This window comes from Pholis gunnellus, assembly GCF_910591455.1.
Source record: "Pholis gunnellus genome assembly, chromosome: 16".
NCBI classification, from domain to species: domain Eukaryota; kingdom Metazoa; phylum Chordata; class Actinopteri; order Perciformes; family Pholidae; genus Pholis; species Pholis gunnellus.
This window is the reverse complement of record NC_136543.1, coordinates 6,762,439-6,788,251: the sequence shown is the minus strand read 5'-3', so window position 1 is coordinate 6,788,251 and position 25,813 is coordinate 6,762,439. Positions and strand designations below refer to the sequence as shown.

General features: G+C 41.7%; 1 protein-coding gene across 1 annotated transcript in view; it reads right to left on the bottom strand.

The window, feature by feature from the left end:
- osbpl10a (oxysterol binding protein-like 10a) overlaps window positions 1–25,336 on the bottom strand; it is a gene marked incomplete at its 5' end in the record, with an annotated part of 59,798 nt that extends 34,462 nt beyond the window's left edge. The window contains 5 exons of the mRNA XM_079176377.1: window positions 270–467; window positions 5,660–5,728; window positions 7,990–8,069; window positions 15,334–15,509; window positions 25,071–25,336. Of these exons, the coding sequence (XP_079032503.1) occupies window positions 270–467; window positions 5,660–5,728; window positions 7,990–8,069; window positions 15,334–15,509; window positions 25,071–25,336 (789 nt within the window). The remainder of the gene's footprint in view (window positions 1–269; window positions 468–5,659; window positions 5,729–7,989; window positions 8,070–15,333; window positions 15,510–25,070) is intronic.
- Window positions 25,337–25,813: the final 477 nt, after the last annotated feature.

The window sequence follows — 25,813 nt, the reverse complement described above, 5'->3', positions numbered from 1 at the left end:
ACAACTGTGTTGTTGCTGCGTCACAGTGTTCCCAGATCTCAGCAATGAATTTGGATGTAACAACCGATAGAAATGACGACCAAATCTATCAAAATAAGACCCAAGTTGTAATAACTGTCATGTTGCCTTGGTAAACCCAGCTCCAATTGTTTACTACCTTTCTGTGAAACCCCTTTTAAAAAGGCAAACACAAAAACAAACTCCCTCCGTTGAATTTGAAGTCTCGAGGCCCAGAGTTAAATTAATACTGTTATGCCTTTGACACCCACCTCTTTGACCTCCAGCAGCCGTCCCGGGTACAGATTCCTGGCCCGCCGAGCTGCAGCCGGAGATTTGTGGTGGGTGATGGTGACGATGTTGCTGGGTGAGGCCACGTGGCTCAGGTGCCTCTGAGAACCCGGGGATGAAGATGGGGTTAGGTGGGGGAGGAGGGAGAAGCTACGGGTCCGACCAGAGGATGAGGAGCCCTGGGGGGGGGGGGGGGGGGGGGAGCAGGGGGCGGCACAGAAAGGGGGAGAGAGAGAGAGAGAGAGAGAGAGAGAGAGTAGTGTGGGGATTTAAATGTGGAGGAAGCATGATAATGTAAAAGGAAGAGTATGCTCTTAAAAATCCTTGGGAAAAAAGTTTCAATAAGTTTCTATTCCCCAAATTAAACTTTTTCTACAGAAAAAAGAAACATTTATTTTCCCCGTTTCTTTAGTATAAGCAAAATCATATAAAGGAAAAAAATATTCTTCTTGTTCTTATTATTATTATTATTAGCATGAATATTATCATTAATAATAAGATTTTTTATATAATTATATAATCATTATAATAAAAGGTTCAATATAGAACCACTTGTTTTAAGAGTGCAGGTAAAGGCATGTTTTTCTCTGAAATAAAGCCTATTGGGTAATCTCTGCGTTCACATGTTTAAAGAGATAAAACAAACAAATCAATCATTTTCCAGAGAACCTAATTATTTGCCGTCTCGTCAACCTATTAATCTAAAACATTGCTTCCCCATAAATGCAAACACACAGTAGTTTCCACCACCAGGTTTGTGAATTCAAGTTATATAGAAGAAAACTAAATAAAAAGGTAGTCGTCACTTTAGTCGTTTTGTTTTTGTTCTCTGTGAAAGTCACATCGCATTCTTCACTTGCGATGCCTCCGTCGCTTCCCCTCTGTGACTCTTGTCTCTTCAGTTCGCCGACCTCTGTGCTCACACAGGCAGCCACGTCAGAGCAGCATCTCTCTCTCCTGTCTTTACTCTCCATTAGTTTACAGCAGCGCGGAGAGAGACGAGGCACCGGAGATTCAACCCTCAGAACAGCGAGAGTGAAAATAAAATAGATCAAATAAACAGCTTACGCCCCGGGACACTGCTCACTGTGAGGGAAACCACCGGCCTTCGATTTCTTTGGGAGTGCTGCTGCTCGCTATGCGGTAACCCAGGAAATCAAATCTATGTCCAACATGCCGTGAGACGATGTCACATACATGATTAGGCGTTTATTCTGCTCCGTTGGGTAGCTCTTAGTGTAGAAACACCACATTTAGATAAAAACTAGAGCATTTCCGTGTGATTGGATGCATCCAAACACTAAATAGGGAGTTATAGTAGGCAGGTCCTTGGCTAATCGTTTAAACAGAGCATAATCAGCTTACAGGAAGGAACACTGTTGCATTGTGCAAGGCTAAGCCACGAGCCGTGAGTAAGCAGAAAAGGAAACAGCATTTCAGGAGTGCGAACATAAGACACGCTGAGGTTTCGTCCTCCAAAACTGGCACAAAGCCCCCGAGCGTTTCAATAAACTGGAACGACAAGAAGACGTCAGAGCAAGAAAATGCAAAGGGGAAAAGGAAAGGAGGGGAAGTGATGGAGGGGAGAGATGCAGGAAAGTATGGAGCTCAGGAGTGAGGAACATGTTAGATAAAGGGGGTTGTAATGCTTAAAATCGGAAATAAACTAAAGATGTATCAGAGGTAGGGTCAATATACATCACATAGTCACAATATTTATGGCTTGTGACCCTTTAGAATTAATACATTACCACAGTTGTCTCTCATATTGATTTAACTAAAGATGTGCAATATCCAGTATTTGACAAAAAGAGCAAAAATCTGAAAAATGTCAGAAAAAGCTTTTTTGGAATCTCTCTTATCAAGTCATTCCAATCTAAAATCAAATCCTGAAAACCTCATTTTAAAATCGTAACCTAACTAAATCTATTTCCAACAAAAATGAAGTTGTTTCAAGATTTCTTTGGGGGAAAATGTGAAAAATAAAACCTGGTTTCAAGATAAACTTTGAAACAAATTGATTCATTGGAGGAAAGAGAAATCAAGGAAAATGACTATAAACATTCAAAGATTAAGTCACTTTTGAAGAACATAAGACTTAAGAGACTCAAGTTGCAGGCAGAACTGACTTGTAAGGAGATTTCTGCGGTGACCTTGTGACGTTCAGATTTGTGTTGGCGTCCCGACACAGCAGAGTACAATTAAACACGCCAGAGAGTATGCAATGCAATGTGGACACCAAAGTCTACCCTTCCAATTCAAATATGAAAATACAGTCAATAGTCAGGATATACATTTTCGGCCTTTTGTAAATTTACATGCAATGATTCCAGTCTTCTAATCTTACACAGAAACAGGAAGTGTACTCTGCCTGAGAGACCAAGCTCAGGGGTAAAAAAAACCTGTGAAGCTTGCTGCTTCACAGGTGCTCTGCTGTCACTCGACCGTGGGCGGACTTGGCCCTGAGAGAGGCAGCGTGGGTAGCTGGTGCAACGGTCAGCTGCTGACCTGTCACTTTCTGCACTACAGGGAACCACGCTAATTACACACAAGCAGCTAATCAGTCACAACCTCGGTTAGGAGGGCATGGAAATAGTTGAAAACACAAATACAAACACAGATGCAACTAGTTTAACCATTTTCAACCTTATATCAAGATAATACTACTGAAGTGGAGTTTAAAGCCAAAGACACACACACACACACACACACACACACACACACACACACACACACACACACACACACACACACACACACACACACACACACACACACACACACACACACACACACACACACAGTAAACAGTATTTACAGTCCCACTCAAAGTCCACAGTCTGCCCCGCTGTGTTGTTTGTGTGCTGTAGTTTCACATGGTTACTGGTCTATTTATCCGGCTGCTAATCGCAACCAATTACACCTGCAGCATTCTGCAGCACACCTGCATGTGTGATGTGAACTGATGTGGAAGTCACTACTCTTACATATAAACAAATATATATATTTATATATATATATATATATATATACACACACACATACTGGCAATGTAGAGAAGGTTGTGAAATAAACCATTAAACCATTATGCAGGGACATTAAACTTAGAAGAAACCATAATTCAACATTTAAAAACACATTAGGTTTTGTTTTGTCGGTGGCAAGCCGGGTCTTTAATGCAACGCAAAGCTACATTCTGTATCTATCCATTCCACAAAACTGTCAATATTGAATCTGGATTCAGTTTAAATTTGAAATAATCTATAGTGCTTAATTTTCTATGTTCTATTGGTTTTCCACAGCCACTGATGCTCCTCAGTGCATTCTTCTATGCTGTGCTGCTCACAAACTATATCACGATACTTTAAGCATGTACCAAAAAGTGATGAATTAATAAAGAAGATTCATATCGTAATGTTGAACCCATGCATGCACAGTTTACTCTGCACTCACCCTGTCCAAAATCTAACACCTGATGATGCCTTTACACTCATTTTGGATACAACTGAAACTGAAACCAGGACAACTAAAGTTAGACTTTGAAAGCAGCTCCCAGAACAACAACCACTGTAACCGGATCATTTGACAGACGAAACTGTCTCCGATAGATTGATGGAACTGCAATGAATAAGGTCGAACTCTCCTTTGGGAACTGATGAGAATCTACAGAAAGCTCCAGCCAGAGAGACAAGAGTGTCCAGACATGCATTTAAGTTATTGCTTTATTGAGGAAGGAGCTTTCTTACCCTGTCAATGTGGTGATGTCAGAATGAAATGTGAACTGCACACAGGCAGCAAAATACATTCCTGTGTTTCTTGTACGCAGTTTGTATAACTATTCTGACTTTCTTTCATTTTCATGCTAGGCGGAGGTGGAAAATTTGGTGTATTAATGAGTGCAAAATGCAAAGTGCAAAGGAAACAGACTTAGGGATTTAATCATGATGCACATGAAGCATGTGGCTTAAAAAGGTCCACTGACATTTCCACCGAAAGAGATAAAAACATCAAATCTGTGTGGAGCAATGAGAAGACGATAACCGTTCTCAAATTAAGGTTTCAGGTTTGATTGGAGCCGTTTTCTCCTTGCCTCTTCTTCTGCAATGATTTAACAGCACCCGAGAATGAGCGCCACCGGCTGCCGTCTGTTAATCTCAATGAACCAACTCCTAATCGTGGCGTAACAAGAGTGGATGGAAACACGCATTCATTTGTGTTTCCTTTTGTATGGAAACTTGGCTACTTACTTATTTGTGAGTTGGGAGGACAAAGGGAGAACGATCACGCCTGAGCCATACGATTTGTAAATGTATCCGGTGACTCCATCTGCTGATGGAAATCATGGGATATGATTAAAAGCTCTTAAGCAGCTTTTAAAAATGGACCTCGAGTTGAGACTGTGAAACTTAAAATCTTTTGCAGAGTCAGGGAAGTTGATTCAGCTCAATGGCAATTTTTGAGGTTACAATTTGTGATACAATTTTACAACTGCGCCACATTTTCAGGTGTTCCTACATCGCCCGTGTCTGTCCACATACTGTACTGTCCTATCTAGGCTGAGGAGCAGACTGACATCCCAACATACTCTCCCTCATATGTTCTTCTACCTCATCAACTTCAACAGAAAAGCCTCCCGAAGACAAATCTGACAAATGGATTCAATGCATCTGTATGGATCAACAGTATAAAATATGACGGCACATATTTCTTTTTATTCGGTTTCTAATAAAGACGAGAACATTGAACCCCTGCCCCTTTTTTGGAACAAATAAATCCTGCTACACCTCTTCTGTTATCAGAGATGTAGCCGAGCCTCCGCTGCCGCATTGCCAAGGAGTAGCTGCGACAACGATCTGAGAGGCAGACAGCGCAGCTCGGGGAAGGATTAGACCAAAGCAGTGGGAACAGTAATAACAGCTGCTGTCGTGGCAATGCCCCTCAGCCAACGAACAGGAACAAAAACACCCGTTCAGCTCTGCAGGACGGAAGGAAAAAAGGGAGACAGACCGTCTCCCTCCACTTTTTTCTTACTTATCCAATCTTGTTCTCTCATTTTTTGACTGCTCTCCTCATCACGGCTGAGCAGAGTAATTGGACTTTCCCTTCACTCCAGCTGTGCAGCGGTCTCAAGTGGTGAAGAGCTACGTGTTGAATGAGCGAGCCGGCGATGAGGCAGCATAACGAGGCTGCCGTATTAGATTGTTTGAAAAGACACATGAAAGGGCGTTTTTTTTTTCCACAAAGAGAATGTACACTACAGGACAAATTTATTTTCTTCATGGCCTTTCAAATGTTTGATGGTGAAACTGTGTTTGTGAAACAGGAAGTAAAGTGCATCTCAGGTGCTCAGGGATGTGTGTGTTTGACTCACCAGCCCCTCGTGGCCTCCTCCTGCTCGTTCCACACTCAGGTGTTCATCGGAGCCCTTTAGTTTCCTCACCTGAACCCACACACACACACACACACACACACACACACACACACACACACACACACACACACACACACACACACACACACACACACACACACACACACACACACACACACACACACACACACACACACATGGTGAATAAATGAATGAAGAAACATAACAAAAGCATGTGTCTCTATGTAAAGCACCAAGTACAGTACAGGACACATTATGACCAGAACCTCATGCAAAAAACACCTTATTGAAGAGTCAGAAGCTTTCCCCCTTTTTACTGTTTGTTTGTTTTTTTATCATCATCTCACAGATGCATGCAAGATAACCATTATTTTAATACGTATACGTGACCATTACAATTTTTCTGTATCAAACAGGCTGTAAACAGTAAACTCAACAGGACAATGCCTTCAGTCCAGGACAGCTTTCCTGTACAATAGGAGTTTCATCTGACAAGTGAACAAATATAATGACTATTTAGCACAGTAGGCAGTCATTGACACTATGCTTTTAGCCAGAATCATCAGCTTTAAAGAAGTTTATTAGCAAATATCATGGCTTGACATAAACACTTTCCTCATCTTTGCAGAATGTCATCTTGATTATATGGTGTGTGTGAATGGGGTTGGATAGAACAGTAGAAACACCTTTTGATTCAATGCAATCCAGTAAAAAAACGTATTGTGTACAGCCTTAAAACTGACTAAACACCTCTGAGACACTGTCAATGAAAACAAAACTCTATGAACTTCACTCGCCAGGATATATTTGCAGGTCAGTTGTACTGAGTGTATTAGATTGTACTTATTTTTCACGATGCCAGTTACTTGAAAGCTAAATCTCAAAACATTGGAAACGGCCAAAGTAAGAAACTCAAACATATTGCAAGTGATCAAACATCAGCGTGATCATTTAAACACAGCTGCAGCAAAGACAGACAAAAAAAACACAGCTTCCATGAGGAAAATCACCTTTAATAGCAAAAGTTTGCCAAAGAAATGATAAAGTTTGGATTATTTCCGCATTCTCCACTGGATCCGGCCAATGGTGATCCACCCAACCAGAGATACACACACACACACACACACACACACACACACACACACCGACTAATCCCTCGAAGCCCACGCTATAACCCCCCCAAAAATGTCCAAATATTAATCCAGGATATTAAAAAAAGACTGGTTCTGGATAAAAGGTAGCTGCTACTACACCCAACACAGTAATCTTTCAGAAATGAGCCCACATAGACACGAAGAGGAACAGTGAAACCAGGGACACTTGGAGACAGCCTCATCCTCAAATATAGCAGCAGGAGAGCGATATTTCCCCTAAATCGCTAAGTCTTCTGTCAATTGAAGTGCTAAAAATATTCAGGAATTGGACAAGCAAGAGAAGTTACACACGACACGCGGAAGCTGAGCTCTGCAATAGTGTCACTCCTGGATTTTAACATCTTTCACATTCTGTTCCTCATTTAAAATACATCTCTCCTCACTTTTGCTCCCTTCGCTTTTTTTTTATCTTTCGCTTGTTAAGTATTTACACTAAATGAAGCGTGAATTATTTTCACGCTTAACATACTTGCTGCAAGACTTTATAGAGTGAACGAGTAATTTTAGCAGGCCAAGATGATGAGAACGACAGGAGGAAGAAAGCCAGGAAAGAAATGTAAACCTCCAGAGGGAATGTTAAATGAGACTCATGGGAGATGATGCCATTTAAATTGAAAAATGGCATGGGAAAAAAACCTTTCACCTTTAGACTCACTGAAAAAGCCAGTGGACTAAAAGCAGAAGAGAAAGAAAGGGAGGGAGGGAGGGCCTGGACTTTTCAGGACTGTACAGAAATTTTCCACCTGGTGAAGGACCTGCTGCTGCACACAGACCGGCAAACTGTTGAACTCATGAGCCTGACCTGAATTTACTGAAATGGGAAACTTGTCACATTTAGAAACGGACACACAAACAGGAATCTCAAGGGAAATGCCGAGGCTTTCCACTCACTTCGCACACAACACATGCCAAGAGCTTGGACCAGAGTCATGTTGACAACTCTGTTACCGCAAGTGTCTGTATGCGTCTGTGAGTGTGTGTGTGTGTGTGTGTGTGTGTGTGTGTGTGTGTGTGTGTGTGTGTGTGTGTGTGTGTGTGTGTGTGTGTGTGTGTGTGTGTGTGTGTGTGTGTGTGTGTGTGTGTGTGTGTGTGTGTGTGTGTGTGTGTGTGTGTGTGTGTGTGTGTGTGTGTGTGTGTGTGTGTGTGTGTTTTTACCTTGGCACTGCTGTCAGAGTGACGTCTGGCACACGCTTGGAGCTGACTGATCCAAAACTGCTGCTCCTTGGCGTCGGAGGCTACAGGGACACACAGAGCAAAAACACATAAATAACATTACAAGTCTTAACTTCCTTTACACACGCAAGACATTGAGAATGTACCCATCAACCCTTAATGAGTTCACAGTCGGGTCAATATGCAGTTATAAGAAAGCCATGTGCCTTAAAGTGTCTCCACATCGCTTCAGTTTATTTATCGTATGGTTACTCCCACTTCCACGGATGAACTTTTAAATTATTGCCCAAGGTTTTAGCAGAGCGATAAACACCAACTGGCTGAACAAGTTATCACAAGATTATTTAAAAATAACAGAGGTCCTAAGTTTATAAAGAATGTGGGAGTTTTAGGAACCTGCCAGGAGCTATCCATTTAATAAATGAACACTGGGTATTTATCATCATTTTAGACTCAGAATTTGACAATTTTTAAGCAGCAAAATGAATTAATTAATTAATTATAAATTCACTGTTCTGGCATCAGAAGTCTATTCTTAGTAGCGAACAGAAGGCTTGGAAAGATAATTCAGACTTTAACGTTGGGTAATGAAATCAACAGAACATTAATTTAAACAGTAAAAAATCTTTCCTAATGGGATCTGTGAGTGGAGACTCACATAGGGCTGCAACTAATTATAATTGTCATTGTTGATTCTTCTAACAGCTGTTTTCTTATTTATCAATTCATTTTTAAGGCTGTGGAATGTCAGAACATTGTTAAAAGTTAGAAACAAATGCAGCAGTCTGAAGCCAAAAGATAAAGCAGCCAATCTTGAGGTGTAGAATAACAGGCATTTTAGCTTGACAATTAACCAATTAATTGATTTTAAAAGTGGGTTGCATATTTAAAATTTGGTTTCAGCTCGATACTCATGAGCTCAGTATTTCTTAACTCCTGGTCAAGCCCTTGGTCTGGAGAAATTATCGCTTTTTTGTATCCTGTTGCTGCCTCTTGTAAATATGATAGGAAACAGACACACAAACACACACATAGCATTAAGAGCAGGTAGTTGTATCAAGTGTGGTTTGTTTCATTTCTTTTCTTTTTTTTAATGGGGCAGCATCTCGAGCCAACAGCCCTTTAATGCAATAACGTTGCTTTTTGTGTAATTCAAGATTTCTAAGTGAGTATAATCCAAGTTTACGGTTTCATTTGCCCCAAAATGCAGATCTAAGAACAACAGATGCACATTAAAACCATTGCTGGAATAGCTTTGTTAAATATGCTTATTTGGCTTGGATTGATACCACTCTCCTATCTGTCAGTATGAAGCTACAGCCAGCAGACGCTTAGTTTAACTTAGCATAAACAGTGGAAGCTGGGGGAAAACATTGTTTTTTTTAAGTGTAATCACGCCAAGCTAGCTGTTTCCTCTCGTTTCCAGCCTTTGTGCTAAGCTAACTGGCTATAGCTATACCGTACAGACATGTGTGTTTACTCTCATCCAACTCTTCCATTCTTTTACATGCACTTAAATTGCAGAGATGGGGGAACCGAACCAGCATAATCATTACAGAGCAGGTTTTAAGGTGAAATGGACAAGTGTTTTTAAATGTAAGAGCCCGTCTTGAGCTGTGATGGATGTCAGTGATCTCAATTGTAGCCAAATGATTATTCAACCAGCCGACTGCCTACCCGGCCCTGTGATCCTGTTACCTCCTGAATGATGTCCTGAGGGCTGAGTATCACATCTCAACCTCTTCATTTTCTCCTCTGTGCTAAATTGAACATTCGGTATTCAAGAGACGGCAGAGCCTCATTTGCGAGCAGCACAGGAAGCAGCTTGACACTCTCTGAGTGCTTGTGGTTTTTCCCCTTTGGCACAGAGACAATACACCCAGTTATCTAAAACACGAAGAGCCAGTTAAGGCCAAGACTTGCTGACTAACACAGCGAGCCGCAGCCCTTCCAGTTGAAGGAGAAGCTGATTGTCTGCTTGTGTTGACCCGCTCCGGGTCAAACAGGAAAATAATATCCGTCTGATCCCATTTCACTGACTAATTATTAGAGAACAGTGTCTTTGATGGGTCTGATAACATTGAGTTCAGGTTGTAGGTCAACCCCAGCTAGAAGACCAACAGAAGAAAAGAGTAACAAAAGAATATTAGGTAAAAATGTCTTTAATGCCATTAAATGTTTTTTTTAAACTCTGTTCAGTTACAAAAGGGAAGGTGTGCGGCGGGTAATCGGTACACCTGAGCACAGTCGTGTTTAAGGGTGCCCTTGGTTTTCTAACACTGTGTGATCAGTGGTAAGGTGGGTATAGTGAAACTGGACCGAAGTTGATCCGTGATCCGTGCGGCAGCACTTAGGAGAAAAACAGCAACGGGACACCCTTAGCCTTTATGGATCCTCACATGAATGAAAAAGACTCAGGGTGGGAAACAGGAATACACCACTTACAAATAAGGCATAAACTATTATAATATACATTTTATAAATAAAAAAGTCATTAATAGCCAAAAGAAAAATTCTGAGTGGATGGATCGCTTCATTAAAAGGAATTACATAGCTACTGAAATTAAACTTTGTAACAAGTGCAAGATTCGGGACTGGGAACATTTCGATTGCCTCTCAACGGCTCTCAACATGTCGACAGCAGGCCGGCGGCTGCTAACAGCGCTAACAGTTGCAAGCTAGCGCAAAAGTGCTGACAGAGCTAACAGTGTTTACCTGGAGGGGGAACTGGAGGGTTTGTATGAGAGCAGTGCAGAGCAGCGGCTGTGAGCTAACCAGTGGGGGACGTTCACATGCACCAACACGCACTAAAAACACGCTCCGTCAACAAAGCAAGGAGACGCTCCGATAACAACACACACAGCGGGAGAGCGACTTTGTCCTCTGCTCAGGTAGACATTACTCATATCTTTGCATAGCAAGTTGTTCGCTGCTATATAAATCTTTAAAATCTTTTGTTAAGGTTTTTTTTTTTTTTGACACGCTGATGGAAGCTATTTCAACGCATGGAGAATTCAATTCGCACTTGTCAATCACTCTCACCGCCGACATCTGCCGCAGTCATGGGAACACCTACAAAAGGCCTCTTCATGTGAAGAGTGCAACTCTTGAGAAAACGAGAAACAAGTGCAGCGTTGGAGAAGCACTCTCCCACTGGGAGTGGGCTGCTCGCCTCTCCGGGGAGAACAGAGTATTCCCACAGAAACACCTGTGCCGAGTAACAACCTTCCCCACTCGTTCCTTGCTGCCACCATCCACAGAAATCACTCACTCTAAAGGGGCCACTTACACCGGAGAGCGAGCGAGCGACTAAATCAGATATTTTTCTCCGTGATGTGCACAAGCCTAGCTGTGATTAAAGATAATTAGCCGTCTGCATTGAGCAGAGCAGAGCGGCTATGCTAATATGCACCTGTTTGCATGGTGACGAAAGAGGTATACACACTGCTCAGCTTAGAGCAGGACGTGCTGTTCCCATTCAGGGAGAATACCGTTTTACTGATGAGAATTTCAACACTGGTTTTGAGGCTTAGAGGTGACGTGCTGACAGCTCTAGTCGTGTGATGAATGCATGAGGTTTGGGACTAACAATGACACTCGTACTGGTCTGCGCGTCCTATTTAAATGTCGATATCCATCCCAGAGACGGCTGAGTGATATGCAAACACGACGGAGAGAAAAACTCCTTTCCAGTCGATCGTAGCAGCACCATCATCCTCTAATTATACCCATTTCTAATTACAGCGTTGCAAAAGATGTCATTGGTTATGATAATGAGGACTAATAATGAGGATTAATGCTCGGACCAGCAGTTAGATTTGATTCAAGTGCTGAGAGACGAGGGGGGGCAATTTAAAAGGTATTCGTCAAGAAAATGGACAAGCTGACGGGGACTAGAGGTTAACACAGTGGCCCGGCAATTAGAGCAACCAGCTTTTACTCATCAAGACGACATCCCTGTAATCATTTATACTAAATCAGTGACACTAGATTATATGCTTGGAGAAGATTTCTTGTAATTTTAGGTTTAACCTTCGGCTGAATTTGCTCTTAACAGCTGTTAACAGTTAACAGTGATTGAGACTGCCGGACCTCACAAACCTGCCGAGCAGTTCATTTTAATCTTCGATGCAGTAAAGCAAAGGGTAATGAATGTTAACATTAAGCAGAATAAGTGTGCTTATACTTTACTGATATTTTACTCCATAAGAAGGAAAAGCACATAAACTCCATGGAGGAAGGCAGAGCTATTGACTTGATAAAAAGAAAAATGCAAGAAAGATGTGAATTTGATGAATTATAATAATATAATAGATGTGAAACAAAGGTCATGAAAAGAGTCTGTTTCCATCGTATTAGGGTACAAATCTAGTCTGGAAAAAGTATCAAGTGGCTCATAATTCAGAGTAAAAGTAACTTTTTGGGGGATACTGGCGGGTCAGCTTTTGATCAGACAGTTGGCGGTACTTTCCGAGCTCTTCCTGTCCAAGTGCCCTCTAGCGGGACACTGAACCATCAGTTGCTCCCCCTAAGGCTTACGATGGGTTAAATGTAATATCCTGTTAAACCAAACAAACAGTTTGCTGTTGCAAATGCCAGAAATATTTTCGGCAAATTTGTGGCGAGGAATGCTCTTAGGGAGTTTGCAATACTCAATCATAAGAACAGTTTTTTTTGTTCTTATCATGATGATGCACAGTGGAGATTGTTTCAGGCATCTTAATCAGCCAGCTGGAACGCTGAACACAAACTGACCCTTTCATTCATTGGCCCACTGTCTCATTGAGACACCGTATGATAAATGGCTTAATTTTCCATCTGTGCAGTCAGACATGATTAAATTCCCACTGCGCTTCACCTTTACAGCAGCAAAACACAAGGCCCCAACAATCTCCCCACATCCGATAGTGAAATACTTCCTTTATATTATTTAGCTTTAGTTAATTACACTTTGGTTTAGAGCCAGAAAACCCCTCAGGCTACTTAACAGCTGTGTTAGATGTCACATGTGAATCCCTCGTTGGATCAGACTAGACATTCTGGCATTTATGATGAAACATTACTAAGAGTTAGGAACAATTGTTGCACAGAGGGCACCGGAATGACTTAATTGAACACCGACAAAGAACAGATAGGCCTATACATCAATGTTATTTCCTTCATTTATATAAATGAATATCATCTGGCAAAGATGCATTCAAATTATCCTTTCCATAATAATGTTAGTATACAAAAAAAGCCACTTAAATGCAAATAAATAAATCTGAAACACTGAAACGCCGTCACTTTAAGGTAGCTACATCTGTGTATCCACTCTCTTCCTACACCAGTTAGGCTCAAGGAAATGTGCTCAAAACCCTCTTGAGAAACAAGGCATGAACAGGAGAATAAAGGTGGCATTTAAAGCTTTAGACACAGACCATCAGTGAGATGATACGCAGCTTACAAATACTGTAAAATGACTCCCGACTGGACCTTGAAGTTCCATTTTCTTTCCACCCCCAAGGTGGGCTTTTTTGGGGATTCCCATGGTAACCAATACCAGATCCGAAGTGTACCGGCTAATCTTAATCACCAACCGTTGAGAACGTACATCTGAGCCTCTTTGTACCCTGCTGGTTGAGCAAATTGATGTTTTTGAGTACAAGGGCTGATATTCGATAGCAAGGACGAATGTTTAAAAAGCTGGTATCCGCTGTTCGGGGTCTTGGCGCCGGTCAAACCTCTAAACAGGCCTTGAGTTTGTTCGGCTGAGCTGCATCAAAAGATTGCTTTTCTCGCTCCATGACTTTCTTTATCCTTCTCAAATCTTACTGAAGCGATGGGGATGGAAGCACCTCTGCCTGTGAGCTACTCAGCCCAACTTCTTCTTCTCTGTTGGATCATTGTTTCCTCTTAGCTCAATACACACGGACCACCGAGTTATTCGGAGAATATAGGCCAAGTTATTCTGATATCCTCCCCCTCGAGAGTGTCGGGGGACATTCCAGCGGCTCAAGTGGAGCAACAGTAAAAGAGAGTTTCTCTCGCTTCAGTGGATACAGGTCAGTGAAGGCAAAGACCTCCAACACAGTGACCAGCTACAGGCTCTTTGCCAGGCACCGGGTCTTAATTAAAGAGATATTTCACTTTGGAGTAGATCTGATGCTTTGGCCGAACAAGTCTCCTTTCTACTCGATATACAGCGGGTTTTTTTCAACAACCAAAAAGTGTTGAAAAATAAAGGAATTAGCATAAAAGTTCACACTGAATACTTACAAAGTAAGTACTTCACAAAAGATATTACACTTAAGTTAGGGCTGCCTTTTTAATCATTATATATACACATCATAGATTTGCCACTAACTGCTCTCTGTATATAGTCCCCATGTACGTTATTTATGTTTTGCCTCTCGAAAGGACATTTTTGTTTGTATGAACCGTATGTTTACAGCATGAACAAGTGTCCCACTGACAAAAGCAGTACATTTGTGTGAGTGATCGACTCTTGCAGTAAAAATAAAAAAATAAATAAAACTAAAAACACTTTTGTTTTATGTTTTTACCCATCAATGTGAAAATGTGATATCAAATTTGGAAAGTTATGCCAAATTACTCTATGTGCACAAAAGAAAGAGTTTGATTTTGAAGGCAACATCAGAACACAATTATTTTTTCTTAATGATTGTATTTAGTACAGTTACATGTAAAATTCAGTGCTACTTCTCTTTAGCTTTAAACCTGAATTTATAAATTTTTTTTGTCCACTCACGGGCAGCGAAACAAGCAGTAGGGTGCCGTGATAAGAGAAATTTAGTAGTGGATACCAATACCAGTACATTTCACAACTCTTGATACCTAATTCGATACCAGGGTACTAAACAAGAGACAGTGTTTGGTTTGTCTGTTCTGGGCTACTGTAGAAACATGGCGGTGCAACATGGCGGACTCTGAAGAGGACCCAACCCTATTTTGGTATAAACCATTCATTCTAAGCTAACGAAAACACAATGATTCTTAGTTTTAGGTGATCATACACTTATGGAAACACAGTTATTCACAGTGAATATTATATTTCATTTCACCTGATAGATCCCGCAACATCCTACACACTGGCCCTTTAAGGGTAAAACCCTGTAGCTTTAATTCTAATAAGCGCTTTCCATAACCAGCTGTTCAGTGCATTCACAAATACTGTGCAGATAAAGACAATTCATAAACACCTCAGTATGTACACACGGCACTCCAAGTCACTCAAACATAACACACACACACACACACACACACACACACAACTGTTTGTACTTTGCCATATATGGGCAACCTGAGGCCGGCATGAGGTCATACCTCTGAGTTTGTACAGCTCTCCATTGACCGAGTTTACAACGAACATGTGGGGCGCCTCGTCGCTCGTGGTTACGGAGGCACCGATCAGGGGCAGGGACCCGCGGGGCTTCTGGCTCTTCCCCTGATCGCTGACAAAGTACTGCAGCTGTCCCAACTCTGGATCCAACACAAAGTACCTGCATGGGAGGGAAACACGAAAACAAGACGGGAGAGTTAGGAGAGTAATGGGCCAGGGGGAAAGAAGGGGGAAGAGGGAAACAGAAGAAGCACCGTGAACGTTATCATCGTCTTGCTTTATGCTTTCATTATCCCGGCTTGTTTACTGGTAAAACTTTTCTTTATATTCCCGTCGCGCAAGCTTCCCAAGAAGTGTGTGTGAGAGAGCGAGTAAGAAAGCGGGGAAGAGGGCTATGAATGAGGGTGAGACGAGGCAAGAGAGAGCTGCTGTAAAAACACACAATATCCTTAATTTTCTCACCTCCCATGCAACAACGGCTGCAGGATGTAATTTACCACGGCTCTCTTCACGCAAGAGCCATTAAAAATACCCCTCCGTGCACATTAAGGCCTAGCTTTCACCTACATCAAGCCGGCAACTCAATTTCAAATTACTCAAGGTAGCAATTAGTGCGGTCATCTTGAGCAGAAGCCACAGCCCGAGGCGTGCAAATGAAACCTCACATCTCCCCCTTTGTGATTAATGAATCACATTCAATCATTGCGTAATTTAATCTCTACCTCGCTCATCGCCGGTTGGAAGATTCAAAGCGAGACAGAAAACGAGAGAGAGGAGCAGAGACATTTCATTTCCTGTGGCCATAGTGTAGGACATTCAAGAAAAAACAGCCTGTCTGCTGCTCTTAGCCCTTTCTTCCTTTCTTTCTGCATCCCAACACGGGCCAGAGTGGCACCGGGTGGCTTTGGCTGACCTTTACATGTTTGTGTCCAGCGGCCTGAGGTAACAGCGGTTGTCTTTGTTCCGTCTTCCGCTCCGCGTATCGCCTCGGTTTTTCCCCAGACAGTCCTTGTGTTCCCAATCAATGTTCTCTTCTCTTTCTATCCGCAAGTACAGAAGCGGCGGTATTGATCAGGCCTTTGACCGAGCAGCGCCGCCGTTGCTTCAGCCTATAGGCCTACCCACGGTGTAGATCAAAGACCTCTCCTGACTCCAGTATCTCACAGGTGTTCATTTTCAAAGAACAGCTCCGGGTCACTTCAGTCAGCCTGCTGCAGTTTCACACACTGCCACTGCCTTTTCATCTATAGTACCAATGTCATCACACTTGTTTTCATTAACAATTTACCTACAGAAACATTTTCTCATGTCTTTGGTAAAATGTAAGAAAATGGTTGAAAAATGTAAATCACACTTTCCTAAAGCCAAAGTGTGGATTTGAAATTGCTTGTTTTGTCAAACCATCAGTCTGATTTTAAAACATTAGACACAGAAAAGCAATTAATTTGCCCAATTGAGAGGCTGGATGGTAATGTTTGGGTTTTAGATAATTAACAAAAACTAGTTGCAGATTAATATTCGATCAGCTGCTCAATCGTGCCAGAAACATAACCTTGTGTTTGGGTCCAATTAATTCCTAGCTAGACATATTTAGGACTACAGCCAAGAATTGTAATAGAAATGCATTGAATATACAATGAAGCTGCAAATCCTCACATTTGAGATGCTGGTACCAGCGAATGTTTAGCATTTTTGACCTTATTAGGCGGAGCAGGTATCAGCCAAACAGGACTACTCCACAGTCAAAACAGTTTCTTTGTGAATGTCATGCAAAAATGTCATTTATATCAGTTGCATTCACTCAGTCAGATCAGGTCGCCAACCCGGATTTTAGTGCCACAGCGATACCTGGTCTGAATGAGGACTTATATCTTAACCACTGGATGGATTGCCATGAAATGTGGTACAAATATCCATGGTGATAACCCGACTGTTCCTCTAGCGCCACCATAAGGTCAAATGTTTTATCTGTCCGGTACTTTGGTTTATGACTAAATACCTGCAAACTAATGACATTCCTATCAGCCTCAGCCGTCCTTCGTATTTAGTACTAATTAGCTAATGTTAGCATGCTAACACACTAAACACAGACAGTAAAGACTACACTAACACATCCACAAAAGTACAGCCTCAGAGCTGCTATAGCATCACTGTAGACTGTTGGTCTGGTTTTCTTTTTTTTTATCATTTAGTCTATATTATAAAATGTCAAAGTGAAATTGCTAACAAGTTCCTAGAGCACATGGTGACATCTTGAAACGGATTGTGTGCAAGAGACCCAAATACATTTAATTTGCAATTAATCTGCTAAATTAATTGAGAAAAGCAGCAACTCCTTACATTTTAGAGGATGGAGCCAGAAAATGTAAAACGTGTTTTGCTCGATAACCACAAGGTTATTTAGTAATTGATTAAATCAACTAATTGCTTCAGCACTAGAAGTATCTAACATTTGTTATGCAGCATTAAAAATCCCATCACGAATGGCTTCAGTCTACAAATATGTGAAAGATAAGAGAACAAAAGAACTCTGTTACTGCATCCTTGACATCGGGCCTTTTCCCATGAACCCTCTAGAGTTCCCCAGAGAGGATGCAGTGAATACCGCTCTCTGAAAATTGATCCCCACTGGTGTTGCCCCCTTCCATCAGGCGAGCTGGTGATTTATGTCGACCACAGCCGACCAGGGAACGATCCGCCTGTGTCAATTTTTATCCAGGCATCTCTTTTTCTCACACGCACACACACACACGTGTTACTGTATATGAAGCCTTATCCCCTGTTCAGTCAGCAGAGTGGAGGCTTTTACCGTTGACCCTTCCAGGCGAGTCCTGCCTTTGCAGCTACGCCACGCTGTAGACCTATAACATGATGGATGGTGCTGTGTAACAAACCCTGGGCTTCACATCCAGCCTCTCGTGTCACAGCAGTGCTGATAATGTCTGACCCTCAGTAAACTGTTCACCTTTGGAAGCATGAAGCTGCAGCAAACTGGGCCAAATGAAAAGATAATCACACTGGTGGAACATTCGCAGCAGTGTTAACTGCACTTGTTAGAATGCATATCGTGATTTTAAACCCCTCACTGGAGATCAAATGTCTGTATTTATCCATATCTGCAGAAAAATATGTTTTTTCAGGCGTGGAAAACACATTTAACTTCAGTTGCTTTTCAAAAACTATACCCGCTAGCTTTGAAATGTAATCACTCACCAACTCAAGAATAAACATCTGTAACAACAAAGAGCTCACTGATACTGATCCATTTAGTTTTTGCTGATATCATAAAGGAAACCGCCACCATAACAATAACAACACTGTTAAAAGAGCTTAGTCAAGCACATTTATCCGCACCGACAGAAACACTGCCATTTCCTAATGCAGAAAATAGCTAGTCAGCAGACTTTGCATCTCTTCTCTGCTCTTTTGGCAGTTCATTCTTAAAAACACTCAGAGGAACGTCAGAGCAGGAGAAGGCAGTAAATCACCCTTGTTATTGGCAGGAAATGTGAGTTATACTTGTTCAGTAATAAGATGAGTAGCATGGCCCCAGAATGCGAACAAACCTTTTCATTGGTCGCACCGGTGAGCCTGACCTTTAGCAGGTCTGTCTACGCGAGTGGGTGTGTGTAGCGTTATTTTTTTACCCCGCCCATATTCTGCAGAGACCCGTCCTCTACTCCGCCTCTGATTGGCTCTTGACCCTTCCAATGACCCTTGAATGAGAATGTGGAGAATAAAAGGCATGCTTGTACTCCTCCTCGAGCAACATCACAACCTTAAAACAAAGCAGTAATTCAAAATGAAGAGAACTATTGATTGTTTTTTCGTCAAAAGAAATGACCCAACATCTTAATTGGCTGCACCTACATGAACACGTTATAGGCTCAGCGGTGCAACCAATGAATAAAAGTTAGTTTTGAGCTATGTGTAGGGTTGTATTGCCAAAGGGGTTCTGTAAAGCCATTTTATCATCACATACTATCATGGGAGAGTCGTAAAGCTGTGTGAAATGATATTAACTTATAGGAGGCAGAAAAGCTCCAAAACAAACAGAATGCTCAACTTTTCACCAGCCACTCCTTAATTTGGGTTCTCGGTTTTGGACTTCTTGGCTTATTTATTGGAAACAGCTCTCTAAATAAAGCCGTTTGCACCCCTTTAAGTTAATTTAATGGCAATTTAACATGTTACTCACAAGTTCTGAACAAGCAGCCTGGTGACTTTTAGCCCCAATGGTAATCTTACTAGGTCGGATCTGAGAACATTCCCGTTTCAATTTCAGAAAAATAAAAGTCTGACTAGAATGTTGCCACGTTAGCGTAAAAGCTGCAGCAGCAAATAAAGTCAAACATGCACAGAGAACAATGAAATACACATTTCTCAACCTTGAGAAATGAAGCCAAATTATATTGAGGGTTAAAGTTAGGCTTAATCAAGAGCGGTGCCAGCCATCCTGCTGGCCAATGTGCGGCCGTTGGATGATGGTCTGTATGACCATATTAGTTTCTAATGAGAAACTGTAATATCCTTGTTTAACCAAAACTTGAGTAAATCATGAAATATCATTACCGGACAAGATGAGAGCATCAAGCTAAAAGCTAAAGTGGCATTTCTTAATGGCTCATTGACATTACAAAGAAAAAAATGTAATAAAAGAATTCAACATTAACCACCAAAATATCACTAATGCAGGTTCAAGTACGTGCTCCGATCAAAATACCGCAAAAAACTTAATTCCTGCCCATGGAAACAGTGGTTGACAAAGCAATCCTAACTTAAGACCCACTTAGTCGTTTGCTCTGGAGCTTGGTATCACATGGTCTTCATCAGCAGATCGAGTTGGCTCAGAGAAACCGTCCATGTTGACTGAAAAGTGGAAAAACGGGCTCAGTTTTTCTTCCTCTTCTCTGCCACAGAAACACCTTCCAGAGCTGAATTACCCCGACTCACAGCTGTGATCAAAGCAGCACAGCTGTGCTCCTTTTCCAGTGAGCACATCTGCAAAGAAGTGATTTATCCCTCACCGTGTACTCCCCACCCGGCTGACCACTCAGAACGACATACATTTAGAATCTACACATGTAGAAATCATTTCAGATCCAGCCTTGTATAAAAAAAATATTTGAAAGAGTAGACTGACAGAGCTCTGAGTGTTTGGTACTCTGTGATCTGCATGTTGGAATATCACCACACGATGCACAAACACTCAGGCTAAGTAGAAAAAAAACATGAACAACAACACAGCAATATCTCCTGCATGAAGGCTTCAATGCATGACCTCAATTCACCCTGCATATTACAAACTTGAATTGTTGCATGCTAAGCGTGAGCAGCTAATGTTAACACACACACACACACACACACACACACACGTTGTATGTCCTGTATTGTACTCTGCATTATGTTACAGTCACAAAAGCTCCAAGGGTGAATCTTGTCCGACACACAACCATCTTTGTATCTAAAACAATAGACCCAAAGCTCAGGAGAGATATCATCCAATCACTGCATGCACTTTAAACATTTCCGATTGTGAGAGAATGTGTCTGTGTACAAAACTTTGTTTATTGTTTTATCTACATCACTGTTTATTATCACAGTAATTATCATGGACTATTTACCTTTATTTATCAATCTTTTTCTCTCTTTCTTTTTGGTATTCCTTTATGCAATTTTGTATTAGTTAGGGTCCATCGAATCATCACTTTTTTTAGTCAGTTTTGCATTAAATCATTATTTCTTTTTACTTTAGCTGGTCGTTTGTTTCCTGCTGTCCCACAAGAGACGATTTACTCCTCTTGTATAGAAAAGATAAGTGTTAAACTACACTTCAAGTCGCAATTTACTTTGCCAGTATATTATTTTTATTATATATATATATATATATATATATATATATATATATATATATATATATATATATTATAATAGTATATACAAACTATGAAAACCTACAAAAAAGGAATGCACTGTGTCAATGAGGGTCCTCACAAGTATAGTATGCATATGTCTGCAATGAAACAAAAAATGGCTACAGCACCAACACAACATAACAGCACTTCACACTGACACATGGCCTCCCACACAGTGGCAGAATTAGCTTCACTCAGGTCTGCTGCCCACCACGACACCACCTGCCAAACACTCGCAATGTGTTGGCTCGTGACTGACGACTGTAATTACTCCTACACTACCAGAGCCCCGCCTCTCCTCCTTCAAATGTTTGTATATATATATAAATAAAAATGCTGTAGGCACTTAAAAGATACAACTAAACGCAACCTGAGCAAAGTTTCTTCTCTTCCTCCTCTAATGGGTTTAAAAAGCCTGATATTACATTTTGAACTCAATGAACTTTTGAACAAGCTTCTCTCTTACTTCCAGTTCACATTTTTTTGTGGCCACCTCTAGTAAACAACCTAATATATCTTAATAAAGCCATCCAATGTGTCAGAAAAAGCACTCATGAGCACAGGGTCTAATGGAAAACTGAACTGTAGTGATATACTGTAGTAATCTGAATAAATGTAAACAAAAGAGCTAAAGATTAAATTGAAGGAAGATTGAAACCTACTTTCACCACTAAACTGAGCAATGGATAAGACAATTTATAGTTAGGATTATTAACATGTTCTGGTTTGTTTACATCAATTTCATTTGTAAACACAAGCCATTACTTTCATTTTGTTCAGCTAGGAAACACAAAAATTAAAATGTGAAAGTATTTCTACAGTTAAAATGATGGATTGGGCCTGTAATTCTCACACCGATTATCGTAAAACAAAAGGAGGAAAGCAATATCTGAAATACTTCAAGTTCCTGTTGTGAATGTGAAGCAAAGCGGTGCTTTACTTTGCAACTTGTCGCTTGTTAAATAGTCTGAAAGATGGTTGAAACCATGTTGCAGAAAAATGACTGATGACCTAAAGTGCAGTTTCACTTACAGTATATTTCTAGCTGTTGAGCAACATATAGTTTTAAAAAACTACCTTAATGGTAACAAGACCCAATTTTTTGAATACATAAGTGTTTTTTCTATGCTTTTCTGGATGTGTAAGTAGCATACTGGCCTCATACAACATGATATGTACAAACATAATTACAAAACAACTCCAGGCACCATCTTAGTCCACATATATAGGGTACATTTCAGGTACAGACTATTCATTACGCTTTGATTGTTCACAAACGTGGCGTTTGGAACAACCGGCGTGAAGCAAAATATGATCATTAACTTTTAGTCTCCCTGCAAAAAAAGGCTCCATTTTCAGGAAAGTTTTCGTCGGCGATCGCTCTCTGCGTCTCCACGTTTGGCGCAGACCGTCACCTTCTGTCACTTTGAAATTGAAAAGTGCCACCGCCACCAAGAACAAAAGCCATTCTTTTAAATCAACCTTCCCCATAAAAACCCAGCTGACATTCTGCTCGTAACAACCTGCGCGTATTGTATACTGTGACATTTGTTTGCATACCTGAGTTCAGGTGTTTGAGTCAGCAGACTTGACAGGTCGCAAATCCCACATGAATGTCAAACACAATTGAGATTTCTTTAGCTCAATAAGACCTCTCTGAGATGAACACGTGCGTGTGCTGAATCTCATACCCAGGTATTACTCCCGTGGGTGCAGATCAAGATGCAGTTCAGTGCATCACGTGCCTGTCAGTTTAAATGGGAGAGCTAGGAGCAGCCATTCTTTCTCTCCCCCTCCCTACCTCACCCCTCTCTCGCATATACACACTGGCTTCCAGCCCAGATTGTACACACTACAGTCTCAGCCTTCTCCTGCTCTGCAGCAGCGCCAAGGCGACAATGGGACGGTTATTTTTGTGTGCACATCGATGTGAAAAAAAAGAAGAAGCAATTTCATCACACTACAGCTGCAGAAGAGAAATCCTGCATTATTCAAGTTCACTGTGTGTACACTAGTTCAGCAGCTTACAGGAAATTAGCTAGAAAAGTATTTCTATGCCACAAAAAAAAAAGAAGAAAACACTCAAACCACAACCAAAGGTTTCAGACATGGCTCACAACAGCAACAAGTGTAGGCTTTGGTAATAGTTTCAAATGAAAGGCTTCGCTCATAGCTACTCATGAAGACGCTCTGAGTTGAGTGAACCGGACAGGGCAGGGAGTGAACCCGCATGAAGAACATTCGCCCAATAACCCACCGCTGTGATCTCCACGGTTGTTGCTGAGATATTCTGCACTTCATTGTGAGAGGCTGCAGCACTTTACGAGCAGAAGAATATCATAAAACAGTTTAAAGCATTAAAATGAAGCAATGAGGTAATATCACCGACAACATTTGATCAGGATTTATAGTCCATTATGTGAGGATTGCTGCTTTTCTTTGTCTCACGAGATACTTGAACTTGTTGTGAGCGTCTTTTTTTTACAGCTGCAATGATAGGCTAACTATGCGATTAGTGCAGTAGAGTAGAAATATAATCAACTATCGACTGATTGAAAAAGCTAGCTTCTCTTAACAGAAGATTTGATACTTTTCTGTGTCATATGTGATGGTAAGATGAATATCTTTGGGTTTTGGACTATTGGCAGATGAATCAACAATGAAAACATTCATTTGTTGCCTACATTATTTGTACATTCTACAAAGGGGATTAATTACAGTTTCTAAACAGTTTCTAAACTAGCAGCAGTTTCTTCCGATGCATATGCCGATACCAGCATGTCTGCTATGAGCCAATATCGGACCAAAACATTAACCCGGACGATTTATCGGTCGAGCTCTAGTCAAATAGTCTTTTAGTCGATCGGCAAAAAATCAATCATTTTTCAAGCAATAATGTTGAGTATTGTCTGGTCCCAACTTCCCAAATGTGAAGATTAAACTAAATATCTTCAGGTTATTTAATTAGAATATGTCATCCGCGTCTTGTGATGGGCATATGTCGCTGTTTGCTGACGTGTAATAGACCAAACAATTAATGAAGTAAATAACTTATTTTTTTGTTAAATCATTAGCTGCGTCTAATGTGGCACCCTAACGTTAGAAAAAGGCATCACAACTAGAGCTATAAGGCTGCAACTAACAATTATTTTCATTGTCAATCAATCAGTTGATAATTTACTAAATGTATTGGTTCATCATCTCCTAAACCCAAGTTGGACGCCTCCTCCTTGTTCTGTCTGACCAACAGTTCAAAACCCAAAGAGTACTGAGAAAAAAAACAGATATTCACATTTGAGAAGTCAAAAACAGTTAATTTCTGTCCCTTTTACCATGATTGATAACCAAATAACCAAACCAATCACCAAAATAGTTGCCATTTCAGACCTGAAACCACACCGCTTAAGTCTAGCCTTAAAATAATGACTGTAGAGTTTAGTCAACACACACCTGTTATATGATGTCAGCAAACGCCAGGATTTAACTGGACTGTTGAGTTATAAATGAGTCCCTCTGTTAACGACATTATCTGATTTGTATTAGTGTTTGTTAACCTAATAAGGACCAGTAGAGTAGTCCATTAGCAGGCCTACACGACATGTGTGCAGGGTTTGCTTTTAAACCCTCTGACCCCTCCTCCTCCTCCCCCCACCCCCTCACAGTGACGCGTTGGTAAAAGTGCAACGTGGACAGGGGCAAATATCAACACCGAGCTATCGGACGCCTGAACCGAAAGTGAATCGTGTCCGAAGCCCCCCGCTTCTTCTCCTCTTCCTCTTCCCATCAAACTCCATCCGCGTGCTTACCTGTTCTGCCAGCCCTGGATCAGGTTGGTGTATTTGCTCAGCACTCCTTCCAGCTGCCTCTTGCGCGGCTGCTGCAAATTCATGCTGTTCCCCAGCACAGCTCCCCGGCTGCCTCCTCCTCCGGCCGTGCCGCCCAGGGAGCCGGAGCCGGGGCTGTGCGACCCGCTCCTCCCGGGCTTCCTCGTCGATGACGAGCTCCCGCGGTCCGACGGGGAAGAGTTGGTTGTGTTGGCCACGGGATGCGGACTGCAGAGCGACTTGTCCATCCTGGCGACGGGACGGTGACGAGCGCGAGGAGGAGGGGGGACAGAGTGAGGAGGAGGAGGGGACGGGAATGGACCAGAAGCGGCAGCGGCAACAGCAGCAGCAGCGGCAGCAGCGGCGGCGGCAGGGAAGATTTCAGCAGAGCATAAGTGGTGAACGGGGCGATATGTGTCTGCTGAACTAAAGCAGAGGCAGTGGATAAGCATGGGCCGCGTTGCGCCGGTGGTTGAAGCGTCCCTCGGTGCGTGACATATTCCCCCGGTGGTGTGTGTGTCCCGCTCTCTCTCTCCTCTGCAGTGCGCGGCTGTGTGGCACTGTGGGTCTCCTCCGGCGTTTTCCTGTTAGAAAGGGAGAGCAAGCGCACAGACACTCCCACTCCACTCTGGACCGGCCCCCGGATATTACAATGCAATCCCATTATACACATCATCATACCAAAATATAAGTAGCACACCCTCCAAAAACACTGCAAATTCCAG